The 12,166-nt window shown below is 43.3% G+C and overlaps 1 protein-coding gene across 1 annotated transcript in view; it reads right to left on the bottom strand.

Annotated features, from left to right (window-relative positions):
* LOC104980725 (ATP-dependent RNA helicase DDX19A-like) overlaps window positions 1-5,235 on the bottom strand; it is a 15,137-nt gene extending 9,902 nt beyond the window's left edge. The window contains exons 1-2 of the mRNA XM_010829507.1: window positions 5,072-5,235; window positions 1,803-1,851 (exon numbers count right to left, since the gene is read on the bottom strand). Coding sequence (XP_010827809.1) covers window positions 1,803-1,851; window positions 5,072-5,128 — 106 coding nt within the window. The 5' untranslated portion in view covers window positions 5,129-5,235. The remainder of the gene's footprint in view (window positions 1-1,802; window positions 1,852-5,071) is intronic.
* Between the last annotated feature and the right edge of the window lie 6,931 nt (window positions 5,236-12,166).

Raw genomic sequence — 12,166 nt, forward strand, 5'->3', positions numbered from 1 at the left:
TGGTAACAATAACCCTGTATGCGAGACAACAAAAGAGACACAGATGTATAGAACAGTCTTTTGGACTCTGTGGGAGAGGGCGAGGGTGGGATGATTTGGGAGAATGGCATTGAATCATGTATATTATCATACGTGAAACGAATCACCAGTCCAGGTTCGACGCATGATACACGGTGCTCCAGGCTCATGCTCTGGGATGGCCCAGAGGGATGGGATGGGGAGGGAGGTGGGAGGTGGGTTCAGGATGGGGAACACATGTATACCCATGGAGGATTCATGTCAGTGTATGGTAAAACCAATACAATATTGTAAAGTAAATAAATAAATAAATAAAACTGAGATTAAAAAATAAATTCTTAAAAAAAAAAAAGAACACAAGTTGAAAGTCAGGGGATGGAAAGAGATGCAACCTGTAAGCATATGAAGGCTGGATTAGCTCAGGTAATGCAGATTTCAAGAACAAAATCATCACCAAAGGAGGATAGTTTTATTTTCAATTAAAAAAATAATTTTATTTATTTATGTATTTATTTATTTGGGGGGACTGTGCTGGGGCTTTGCCGCTGTGCCGGCTTTTCTCCAGTATCAGCAAGCCAGGGCAACTCTCTAAGTGTGGCGCATGGGCTTCTCTCTGCCGTGGCTTGTCCTGTGCAGAGCACAGCTTCTGGGGCACGCAGGCTTCTGCAGCTGCAGCATGCGGGCTCAGCAGTTTCGGCTCCTGGGCTCTAGAGTCCCAGGCTCAGTAGTTACGGTACACGGGCTTAGCTGCTCCACGCCATGTGGACTCTTCCCAGATCAGGGATCAAACCTGGGTCTCCTGCATTGGCAGGTGGATTCTTTATCATTGAGCCACCTGGGAAGCCCAAATAGGGGTATTTCTAAAAAAAGGATCCATTCATCAGGACCACATAAATGTGAATGTACCTAGCGACAGATCTGTAAAACACAGGAGGCCAAAACTGACAAAATTAAAGGGAGAAATAGACTATTCCACAATTACAGTTGGAAATTTTAATACCTCTCTTTCAACAACTGAAAGAACTGGACCAAAAAGCAAACAAACAAAAAACAGTCAAGACACAGAAGATCTGAGCAACACTATCAACAAAGACTCAGCACAGCTAGCTAGGTAAATTTTTGTTTTTAATCTGGAAAAGTAATGTATCCTCATCAGTCATGAAAACTGTCAGGCAGGCAGAATAGGAAACAGGAGTCCAGAATGGCGGTGGCTAAAAGACAAGGAAGGGGAAAGCCCGAGAACACAGAACAAAGGAAGGTCCGAGGCCCTGAGTGAGGACCTCAGGTAGGACAAACAGCACTCCTGGCTGGCCCAATTTATATAGGGCAGACCCAGGGGGAGGGAAAGACATATAAAAAGAGGAGCCAAAGGGCCAGGGGTCTCCCCGCCTCCCCCGCCGCATGCTCGCCTTCCCCGACTCTTCACTTTGCGTGTTTGGGTCTGCATGCCCTCACGCCTCGAGGATGGATTTTCCTGCTATTTTCTAGATAAAATAAAGCTGTAGCACGGAGCTGTAGCACTGATCTGTCTAAGAGCTATAACACGGTCTGTCCAAGACCCGAGAGCTATGACACGCCGAGGCCTCTAACGTCCGTCGCTTCAAATTTTTGTTGAGACGAGACAGAACCGAGGAGAATACACTTGCCTGACAAAACTGAATTTACTGGCTCTCAGAGCTGGTGCTGACATCTGCCAAAGGTGCTAAGTGAAAGCTGCTTTCCACGCTGCAGCTAAGAGTACAAAGCGGAAGCACACATGTACATTGTAGTTACTTGTGACTCACCATTGGTATCTGGTTTGACTTTTTCTTCCTTAATCTGCAAATTACTCATCTGAATGGGAATGAAAAGAAACACTTAAGAGCAGAGACACCTGATAACAGAATACCATGAGTTACAACTGACTGTTAAACATCGGGTTTGAACTTCAAGGGTTCACTTATTCAAGGATAAATGCTACAGTACTACTCAACCCATGGCTGGTTGAATGTGGGGCCACATATATGGACGTGCAATGTTATTTGGGGACTTTCAACTGCAGCGTGGGTTGGGGGCTCATAACCCCCAAATTGTTCACTGGTCAATTACATTTATCAAGCTAATGTACTTAAGTCTAAATGGTAAAATACAAGGGGTCTTACCCAACCATTGGGAAGCAGTGTTTTAAAACATTTATTTACACCAGCCACTCAAGAAACAGAATGGACAAAACCAGATACGAGTATGTTTAGGTCTATATTTGTATTATTCATAGGGTTGTAGGTTAAAATAGATTTGAAACCAATTCTCAGTAACTGTCTTTAGGGAATACCTGATGCTGAAAACTAGTTTTAAATTCGAGTACAAACCATAACCTTTACAATACTTTTTTATTTATTTGTGGTAACTGTCAGTTTTACACCCCTGTTCTGATTCTGCCTGAACTCCAGTGCCAAATCTCCAAATGCTTCATGGGTACTGTATACACAGGACTTAACACAGCAGGTCTGACTGCTAGCCTTCAGAAAGCCAGCTTGGAAAGCTGAACCCTGGCAGGCTTCTGGGAGCCTGGATGATGAGAAGGTTCCCACCATTCCCAAAACTGCTGAAGGGTTCACTAACTATGTTTCTAAAAAAATATGAGGTTTATGATAACAGCTGCTTTCCTTCCAGGAGTCTGGAATTTTGGTACCTGTGAGGCAAAGAATGACCATGTGGCAGGACCCCAATAAAAACCCTGAGCATAGTCTCTAAGGAGCTTCTTTGACAACACTTTCTGTGTGTCATTACTGACTGTGGCTAGAGGAATTAAGCAGGAATAAAATGGAGCTTCTGACTCCTCTAGGAGAGGATTGTTGCAAGCTTGAGACTGGTTTCCTCTGGCCTTTTCAACATGGCCTTTTCCTTTTGCTAATTTTGCTTTTCATTGCAATAAATCACAGCTGTGAGTACAGTTACATGCAGAGTCCTGTGAGTCCTCTGAGGAAACCACTGAACTTGGACACCTCTTGGTGACTCGCAACACAGGTACTTACCAAGTTGTCTCCTTATTTCAAATTCAGAACTGGCAAACCTGTACTCATCACCCTACACATCAAATCTACTGTTCCTCCCACTCCCCTAAACCTGTTATTCAGTTCAGTTCAGTTCAGTCGCTCAGTCGTGTCTGACTCTTTGCGACCCCATGAATCGCAGCACGCCAGGACTCCCTGTCCATCACCAACTCCCGGAGTTCACTCAGATTCACGTCCATCGAGTCAGTGATACCATCCAGCCATCTCATCCTCTGTCGTCCCCTTCTTCTCCTGCCCCCAATCCCTCCCAGCATCAGAGTCTTTTCCAATGAGTCAACTCTTCACATGAGGTGGCCAAAGTACTGGAGTTTCAGCTTTAGCATCATTCCTTCCAAATAAATCCCAGCACTTTATTAATACCACCTTGTGGGATCCAGGTTGAAAACCGTAATCTATGCTTTATCTCTTTTCTCTTCTTTTTCCTAAATCTTTTGTTGTTGTTGTTTAGTTGCTAAGTTATGTTCAACTCTAGTGTGACCCCCACGGACTGTAGCCTGCCAGGCTCCTCTGTCCATAGGATTTCCAACAAGAATACTGGAGTGGGTTGCCATTTCCTTCTCCAGAAGATCTTCCCAACCCAGGGATCAAACCCCCATCTCCTGCATTGGCAGGCTGATTCTTTACCAGTAAGCTACCATGGAAGCCATCTAAATCTTTATACCTTCACAATTATCTCTTAAATCCATCCCTTCACCTACACTTTCACCATTCAATGCAGGCCGTCTATCTCTGGACTATTAGAGTAATTTCCACACTGATCTTTTCTTTAGACACCACTCCTAATACAGTCTATTCTCTGTAATCCAATAATTCTTGCTAGTCCTCAGATCTCATCTTGTCAGTATCCTTAAAATTGCCCAAACCTTTCAAATAAAGCCTCTCCTCTGTAAGTTCTTTGTTAAGGTCTAAAATACACTCTCTATTTTCAACACTGCTCCTACTACAACCCAATAACCTTACGCTGCAGCAAAAATTATTCTGATTCCTATTCTCTGTACAAGTCCAGCACTTTGGTACATTCTGTTCTAAAATGCTGTTCGCCTTCACCTTAGTTACTGTAATATCCAGCACAAATATAAACTTCTTCACAAGGAATTTTCCTGACTTTCTTACTCATAAACATCGTCTTCCCACTCAGAATTCACTTCTAACGTGACTCTTACCATTTTCACAACAATTCCCACCAGTTAGCCTTCTTAACTTGACCATAAAGCTTCTTCCTATACTTCCCTGGATTTAGTTCATTTCAACTACCTGCTGAGAAACTGACAATCTTTCCAAAGCAATAAATGGTGACTGGAAAAGAGTTGTAATTTAGGCATTAAAAGGTTACATAAGACTTCAGACTACAAAAAGCAACACAAAGAAAGAACCCCTATATTCTTAAAATCAATAATCCATTACCACCAAATCAACATACCTTAAAGAGATAAGAACAGAGTCACAGTTTACACTATGATTACCTTCCCGTTAAATGGATCTTCATTAATTAAAGAACCAATGATGAAATTAAGTGTCACTTTAAACACCGATGAAACAATTTGTAGTGCCTCCCGCAACGTTTGCAACATACTGAAACACTAAATATAAACCTGAATCCGTTATTCTGCGGAGTGATACAAACTGCCAACAATGTTAAGCAGGCATCTAAAAATTGGTAAAATAAGAGTAACATAGAACCACTCAGAAAACAGATGAAAAAGAGAATCAGCACTGTTCCTTTCCTTAAAATCCCCACTGAGAAGGAGGTGCAATGTAGGAAAGACAGTACACAGAGCAAGTACAGGATAAAGCCTTTAACTGGCTCGGATCAAAGGAAGAGGCTCCATACTGGCCTCTTTCGCCTTAGCCGCAAATCAGGGCTAAGAGACTCCCCGGAGCAAACCTTCGGGGTGTGCAGGCCCCGGGTCTGCCCAACCCAGACAGCTCCGCGGACCACAAGCAGTGTCAGTTTGGGCCCTCCTACTACGCTCGCCCCGCCTGGAGCTGAAGCCACTGACCGACTTGACAGCCGCTTCCTGCTCGTCCACTGCCAGGGCCCACGAGTCGGTGGCCATGGTCCTGGCGAGGAAGGCCGACTCGGGAAACACACACAGCAGCTAGCGCAGCAACACAAGCCCCGGCCCGGCTGCAGGCGCCAGACCCACAATCACGCGGGCCGGAAGCGGCGGTTCGCGAAGATGACGTCAGTTCCCTTACGTCACCACTCCGCGCCGCGGGCTTTGCTCCGCCCCTCTTGCGCCCCCTCGTCTTTTCCGCTGACTGCCTCAGGAGCGGCCTCGTCGTGCCTTAAAATCCGTAAGTTCTGTGGAGTGAAACTCCACGCCCTCACTTTTCTGTCTCACGTCACATTGCAGAAACCTCAGTCTATTTTTAAGTTTGTCACATCCTGTAGTGTGTGCCTCTCTGAGCTGTAAGGCTTTGCACAAAGGAAAGTCCCAGAAGAAAACTGTGTGGTGCCAGTTTCTGCTGTTACGAACGAGGTGACATGCAAGACAGCAAAACCCGGCGCGACACCGAAAGCCCTTCAGCCCCCGTAATTCCACCACAAAGCAAGCGAACAAAAAACACGCAAACAGCATTTGTTTTTTTCTTCTGGGTCCTTCTAGATTCTGTCCATAAACACAGGTGTTTTATATAGTCCTAAACAAAGTACATGTACAGTTTTAAATTTGACTTTTTATACGGCTAAGAATTTTTAAACGTCACAACTACCCACTTAATGTTATTATAGTCTGTCAATCTCATATGAGGTAAATTACCTAAGTCCCCGTTCTCCTCCTTAGGGATATAAGTTGTTTTGCATGTTTTATTATTAGTTGATAACACTTCAAGGAGCATTTCTATACCATCAAAATTATCTTAATTTGTTTGCTTCTAATTTACTTTTTGTCTCTCCCCATTAAAATACTAACTCTTCAGACAACAGCAAAGATTTTATCTGTCTTAATCTCCGCTGATTAATGAGCCTAGAAAAGTGTATGACGCATGGTAGATTCTCATTAGTTTTTAATGTATGACTGAATAGACTAACAAAGATTTTAGTTCAAAATATATTACTCTAGAGCACATTTCTAATCATTGCAATATTTATGTCAAAATGTGTGAACGATCTGACCGGTTTATAAGGGAATAAATACTAAGCACAAGAAATCTTTAGTTATTAAGGAAAAGCAAATCAAAGTCACAGTGAGATACAACTGCACACTGGCTACAATGACTAAAATTAAAGATTGACCCACTATGTGTTGGTAAAGTTGCGGAGTGTTAAAGAAAAAAAATATTCCGTGACGCTTGTTAATGATGATAAGGCAAACTTTATTCAGGACCATTGCCATAAGCATAAGGATGACTGCAATGGAATTTTCAGCAGAGGAGAAATATTGGGCTCAATTCCAAATATAGCATGGGCAAGTGGAAATTCATAGTCAAGGAGCAGGGGGGTGGATGGAAAATTACTAAAATGAAACATCAGGGGTAAGGAGAATTTTTGTTAAGCCAATTTAATGGGATTCTTGCTGAAGACAGGCCAGCGTGATCAGACATCACCTGGGAGATAGTGGAGAATGAAGAACCTGTCCAGAGATTGAGGGTGATGAGATATCAAGGATGGGTGGTTCTCGCTAAAACTGAATCTTACAAAGAAGTGCACAGATGGGCCTAGGAGAAGGTTCAGGAGCCTGACTAAATGTTGGTCAAGCAAGGAAACTGTCAGGAGCAACTGGAGCTCTCACAAGCCTCTCAAGAGAATATAAAATGGTGCAGTGGTTTTACATAACTGTTCTCCAGTTTCTCAAGAAGTTAAATCTATGCTTACTCTGTGATCCAGAAGTTCTAGTTACTATCCAAGAGAAATGAAACATAAAGACTTGCACACAGATATTCATTGGAGATTTACTCATAATAACCCCAAGCTGGAAACAACTCAAATGTTCATCACAGGATGATGGATAAATAAATTTCAGTATATTTATTAAATAGAATACATCTCAGCAATAAAACAGAACAGACTACTGATACACATGATGAAACAGAAGAATCTTACAGACATTATGTTGAAAGAAAGATGCCAGGCACAAGATGCATAAATGTATAATCCATTTATATGAGATTCAGTGTAAGCAGCTCTTTGCAGGAAGCCCGCCGCAGCAGGAAGCCTCTTCTCTTGTCACTTTAGTACAGCTATACTTTAACTTTTAAACCAGGCATCCCCAGGCTCTACTCATCTCCAGGCCAAGCACACCTTTGAAATCTTCTAATCAAACAATACCTTGCCTAACTTGGTTCTTTCTATAGATCAAAGAAGTAGAAGTGAGGAATAAATAAGTAACTGGTGACTAGATCTCTTCCCTAGCTTCCCCTTCAGTAATCTCCAAACTGTGTGATCAGTGTGTGAACAGGATTACAGCTAGAAGAAGAAAAGAAGTTGAGACTTCCTTGGTGGGCCAGTGGTTAAAACCACTCTTCCAATGTGAGAGAGCAGTTTCTGTGGCCAGGGACCTAGATCCCATGTACCACAACTAAGACCCGGCACAGCCAGAGGAATAAATTTTAAAAAAAGAAAAGAAATGCAAAAGAATCTTTACCTGATAAGAGTAGCTGGAACCACAAGATTCTTGTATTTTTTAAAAAAGTTGAGGAGCCTGCACACAGTGGGGAATGGCAACAGCTCTGACCCCCCACATCTCAGTGATTAACTGGTGTTACTTCCCTTTCAAAGTTTCATTGCCAAGCTGAATCTTCAGAGATAATTTTTTGGGGACACTGAATCCATTATCTCCCCACATTGCTGGCATTCTGATAAAAGGCACCTTTTCTATCTACCATTTGTGAGTACTGATTTTGTCAGCAGCTGCACCCCCATTAGATAACAAGGAAAAAAATTTTTTAAATAATGTTTTTATCTTAATTGGTGGTTAAACATGTATATAATTGTCAAAACTCAGTAGAATCATACACCTAATATTTGTGCATTACAGTCTGTGTATACGTCAATTAAAAATAAAACAGTGTAATGAGAAAATAAAATATAAGAAGTACAGGTAGTAGTAAATTTACTTTAAAAAGTGGAGGGCTAAGAATGTTTTCTCGGCTCTTAACACTCATCACAACAAGTGGTTAAGGGCATGCACACATCATGCACATATCGTCTTCCCAAGTGGCTGGTCTAACACCCAGCACCCTCACTGTTAGTGGAGTTACTGCTTAGAGGCTACATTGTTCATTAGGAGAAAGCTCCATGGTCTGACTCTGTGTCAGGCACGACAGGATGGTGGCTCTGTTCTTGGAGTTTACTGCTCCTCCTCCCTTGTGATGCCTGTATGTACTGGTGGGGAAGGGGAAGTGGAACGCTGTAAGATTCAGAAAATAATTTAGGAATAGTGGCAGGAGCCAGACCAAGTTTGTATTTTTCCTACAAAGGTCTGATGACTAATTTATAAATATCAAACAGTTTTTTTTAATTGTATGAAAAAGTGGGAATAATTTTTTTAAAGAAAATATGTAAAATATGTTCCACTATTAACACACATTAACAGCAGCAACATTCCTGCTGACAGCTAGAAGTTCAGCGATGACTGATTTTACCCACCTCCCCCCCTTACTCAGCTTCATCTCAAGGGAACACAGGTGCTAAACAAGTGGTCCCAGAGGTGCATACTTGTGTATGATGCAGGTGCAGTCCCGTGGTTAAGGATGTGGGCCCTGGAGCAGACTGCCCAGGTCTTGCTACTTCTGACCTGTGTGTTATAGGGCATGTGACTAAACTCTGTGCCTATGTCCTGATCTGTAGAATAGGAATCCTAATGTATCTGTTGTCAGGAGTAAATAATCTATGTAGAATTGTTTTTAGTAAAGTCTTTACTGAATTTGTTACCACATTGCTCCTGCTTTATGTTTTGTTTTTTTGTGGCATGTTGGATCTTAGCTCCCCTGCCAGGGGTCAACTGTGCACCTCCTGCCCTGGAGGGAGAAGTGTTAACCACTGGACCGCCAAAGATGTCCCTATGTAGACATTAAAAAAAAAAAATTATTTGACAGGTTTCAGTTGCAGCACTCAGGATCTTCAGTCTTCATTGCAGCATGTGAAGTCTTTCAGTTGGAGTACGCAGGATCTTTGGTTGCAGCATGCGAAGCCTTTAATTGTGGCGTTTGGGATCTAGTTCCCCAACCAGGGACCAAACCTGGGCCCCTTGCATTGGGAGAGTGGAGTCTTAGCCACTGGACCAGCAGGGAAGGCCTCTGAAAACCTTTATTTTTTTAATGAGTTACTTTAACTGCTCTGGGTCGTCATTGCTTTGTGTGGGCTTTCTGTAGTTGTGCCCCAGCGAGGCTACTCTAGTCGCAGTGCGTGGGCTTCTCATTGCAGTGGCTTCTCTTGTGGTGAAGCACAGGCCCTAGGGCGTGCGGGCTTCAGTACTTGTGGTGCATCTGCTTAGTTGCTCTGCACCATGTGGGATCTTCCCAGAGCAGGGATCGAACCTGTGTTCCCTGCATTGCCAGGCAGATTCTTAACCACTGGACCACGAGGCAAGTCCTTATGTAGAATGTTGCCTGACAGTAATGTCAGTAAGGGAAGTACAGACACCAGTACAGGGCACCCTAGAGATCAGGACAGAGCACTGAGGCACCCTGAAGAAGCAGTTTTTACTATTGAAAGAGGAGGACTAGCAGGAGTGAGACCGAAGGAGGGAAGAACTGGGAGAAGAGTTCCAAGCAGAGGAGTAACTACAGCAGTTGGTGTGCCTGGTCACTTGGCAGAGGGGAGAGGTTCTCCGTCCAGGCTCCTCTCCCCACACTGGGTGCCCAGCTCTCCTGTGCTCTGTCGAGGGCGAGGGGCTTTCAGCACTGTTGAACAGGAGGTTGGCCGCAGGTGACACCCTGGAGTGGCGTGAAGAAATTATCCTCTGATCTTCCACTCTGCTCCCTGAGTGCCCGCAGCCTGAGTTACTCGCTCTTTCCACATGCCCATCTTAGCTAGAATCCTAGAGGTGAAACATTCTTAGCCTCATCCATAAGTGCCGACAGTTCTGTGAATTTTTGTTCTTGCTTCAAAGTGGGCTGGCTAGGGGAGGAAATAATGGCCTCAAAATGAGAAATTGGCGAGGGAAATGCACAGGATCACTGACTTCACCAAGGCATATCCCAGCACAAAAGGAAATTTCGGTGAGGATGGAATTGCCGTCGAGTACAGGGGGAAGTAAAGCAAGTGAGGAATGCCTAGTACATAAAGTATTAGGGATATATACACACACACACACAAAACATGTTACCCAGTTTGCACTTAAGGAAAATGGAAAGTAAGGGTTGGAGGACTTAAGGAGGAGAGTGGGATAATCAGACTCAAATGTTACAAACATTACCCTGGCTGCTGTGTGACAAATGAACTGGAGGAAAATCCAAGTAGAAGCAGGAACACTGTTAGGGACCAGTGTAGACCCAGATGTCAATGGTGATCTAGACCAGGGTCTAAGCTAACTTAAGACTATTTGGCATTTCTCCAACTGCAGAATTCCAACAATATGGGAAGCCTATGGATGAGGATGTAACAGTTGTAAAGACTCACAAAATGTGTACTAGTACTTTCAGGAGAGTTCTATTTAAATAGTCCCCCCTCTCTGACCCTCCTTCTTCTGGAAGAAGCTGGCTATAGGGCTACATAAGAGATCTGCCACCCCAGCACCTCTGCCTATGAGATATGGATAAAGCAGAGACTGAGTGTCTCATCTGAGCAGCTGACATCCCAGACAGCCACCACTCTCAGGCTTCATATAATATTCTTTTTCTCCACCTACTCCTGTTCTCCACTTTACAATTAAGGCTAAGGAAAAGCCCCTTGCTGTGCTGAATAATAGTGGCAGAACAGCCCTTCTGGGTATTGGAGCCTCCTAGCATCAGCCCTTCAGGTCCCCTCTCCACTGTGTCATTTTTAGAAGATGCTGCAACCTGAGTCAGTCAACAGAATAAGGAACATTTATTCTCAAGCGGAAAAGCAAAGTCAGATAAAGTACAGGGGGTTCCTGAGTACCTTTTATCTGTGTTCAGGATCAAGAGAAACCTGAAGAGTCCCTGAAATCTACAATAGCTTGAAGGTTTTGGTGCAGAAGACGGGCCAGTCCCTCCTGGCGAAGGTGACAGGCCTGACTTCATGAGTCATTCGTTTGTGACTCAACCCTGATGTCATCTGTTCTTTCCAAACCTTCCCTTTGGGTTTCTCCCCAAAATTATTTCTGCCTAGTGTGCCTAAATTTTAAGAGCCACAAATTTCTTTTTGGAATAACAACAGTAAGTAGGTATTGCTGGCATCGGCCTTCTTTCTGATTAGCCAGCAGCCTCTGGTTTACCAGCAAGAAAAACATCAAGGTAAGGAGCCGTCTGGCAACTGAGTAGGGCTCTTGGCCTGTGGAGACATCCCAGCTGCTCACGTTGGAGCAGTGTCAACTCTGAAATGGGATAGTTCTATTAAGTGGTGACTAGTCTATGGAATAATACATAAATCTTCACCAGTACCAGCAATGAAAACATGCTGCTGCTTTTTGTACTCAGAAATGATGTCTTAGTAACATGAATGCATCATAATTAAGTTCCATTAAGCATCAATAAAGAATACATTAACAATTCATTAGTTCTTATGCATATAGTCAATGAGCACTCTAAAAAATCAGTAAAATCATACTATTGTTTATGGATAATGAACATATCCAGAATTTTCCACTGGGCCAGAATCTTTTTCAAGCAAGTTTCTCTGTTCTAGGGCACAGTTTATCATTCCATACATAGGAACTTACTAAAAACAGCGAAAGACACTCGGGACTGAAGCTCATTAAGGGCTCAATACATTTTTCCATCATTGGTGTCTCAAAATGGCACAAAGTCACAGACAGCTGTGACCCATTACCCCCCTGAAGCCAGGCCCTGGCAGGAATGAGTATGGATGGCAGTGACACTGGGGGGACCTTCTAGAGCCATCCATAAAGTGAGTATTACCTTTTTAAAAGACACATGCTCTTTTGGGAGTTTTCCCCCAGGAAAACACATTTAAACTCAAAATACTGCATAAATTCCATGGGACCCATTCGGTGAGTTCTTAGGGGTCC

The sequence above is a fragment of the Bison bison genome, unplaced genomic scaffold (assembly GCF_000754665.1).
Source record: "Bison bison bison isolate TAMUID 2011002044 unplaced genomic scaffold, Bison_UMD1.0 scf7180017858778, whole genome shotgun sequence".
Lineage (NCBI taxonomy): Eukaryota > Metazoa > Chordata > Mammalia > Artiodactyla > Bovidae > Bison > Bison bison.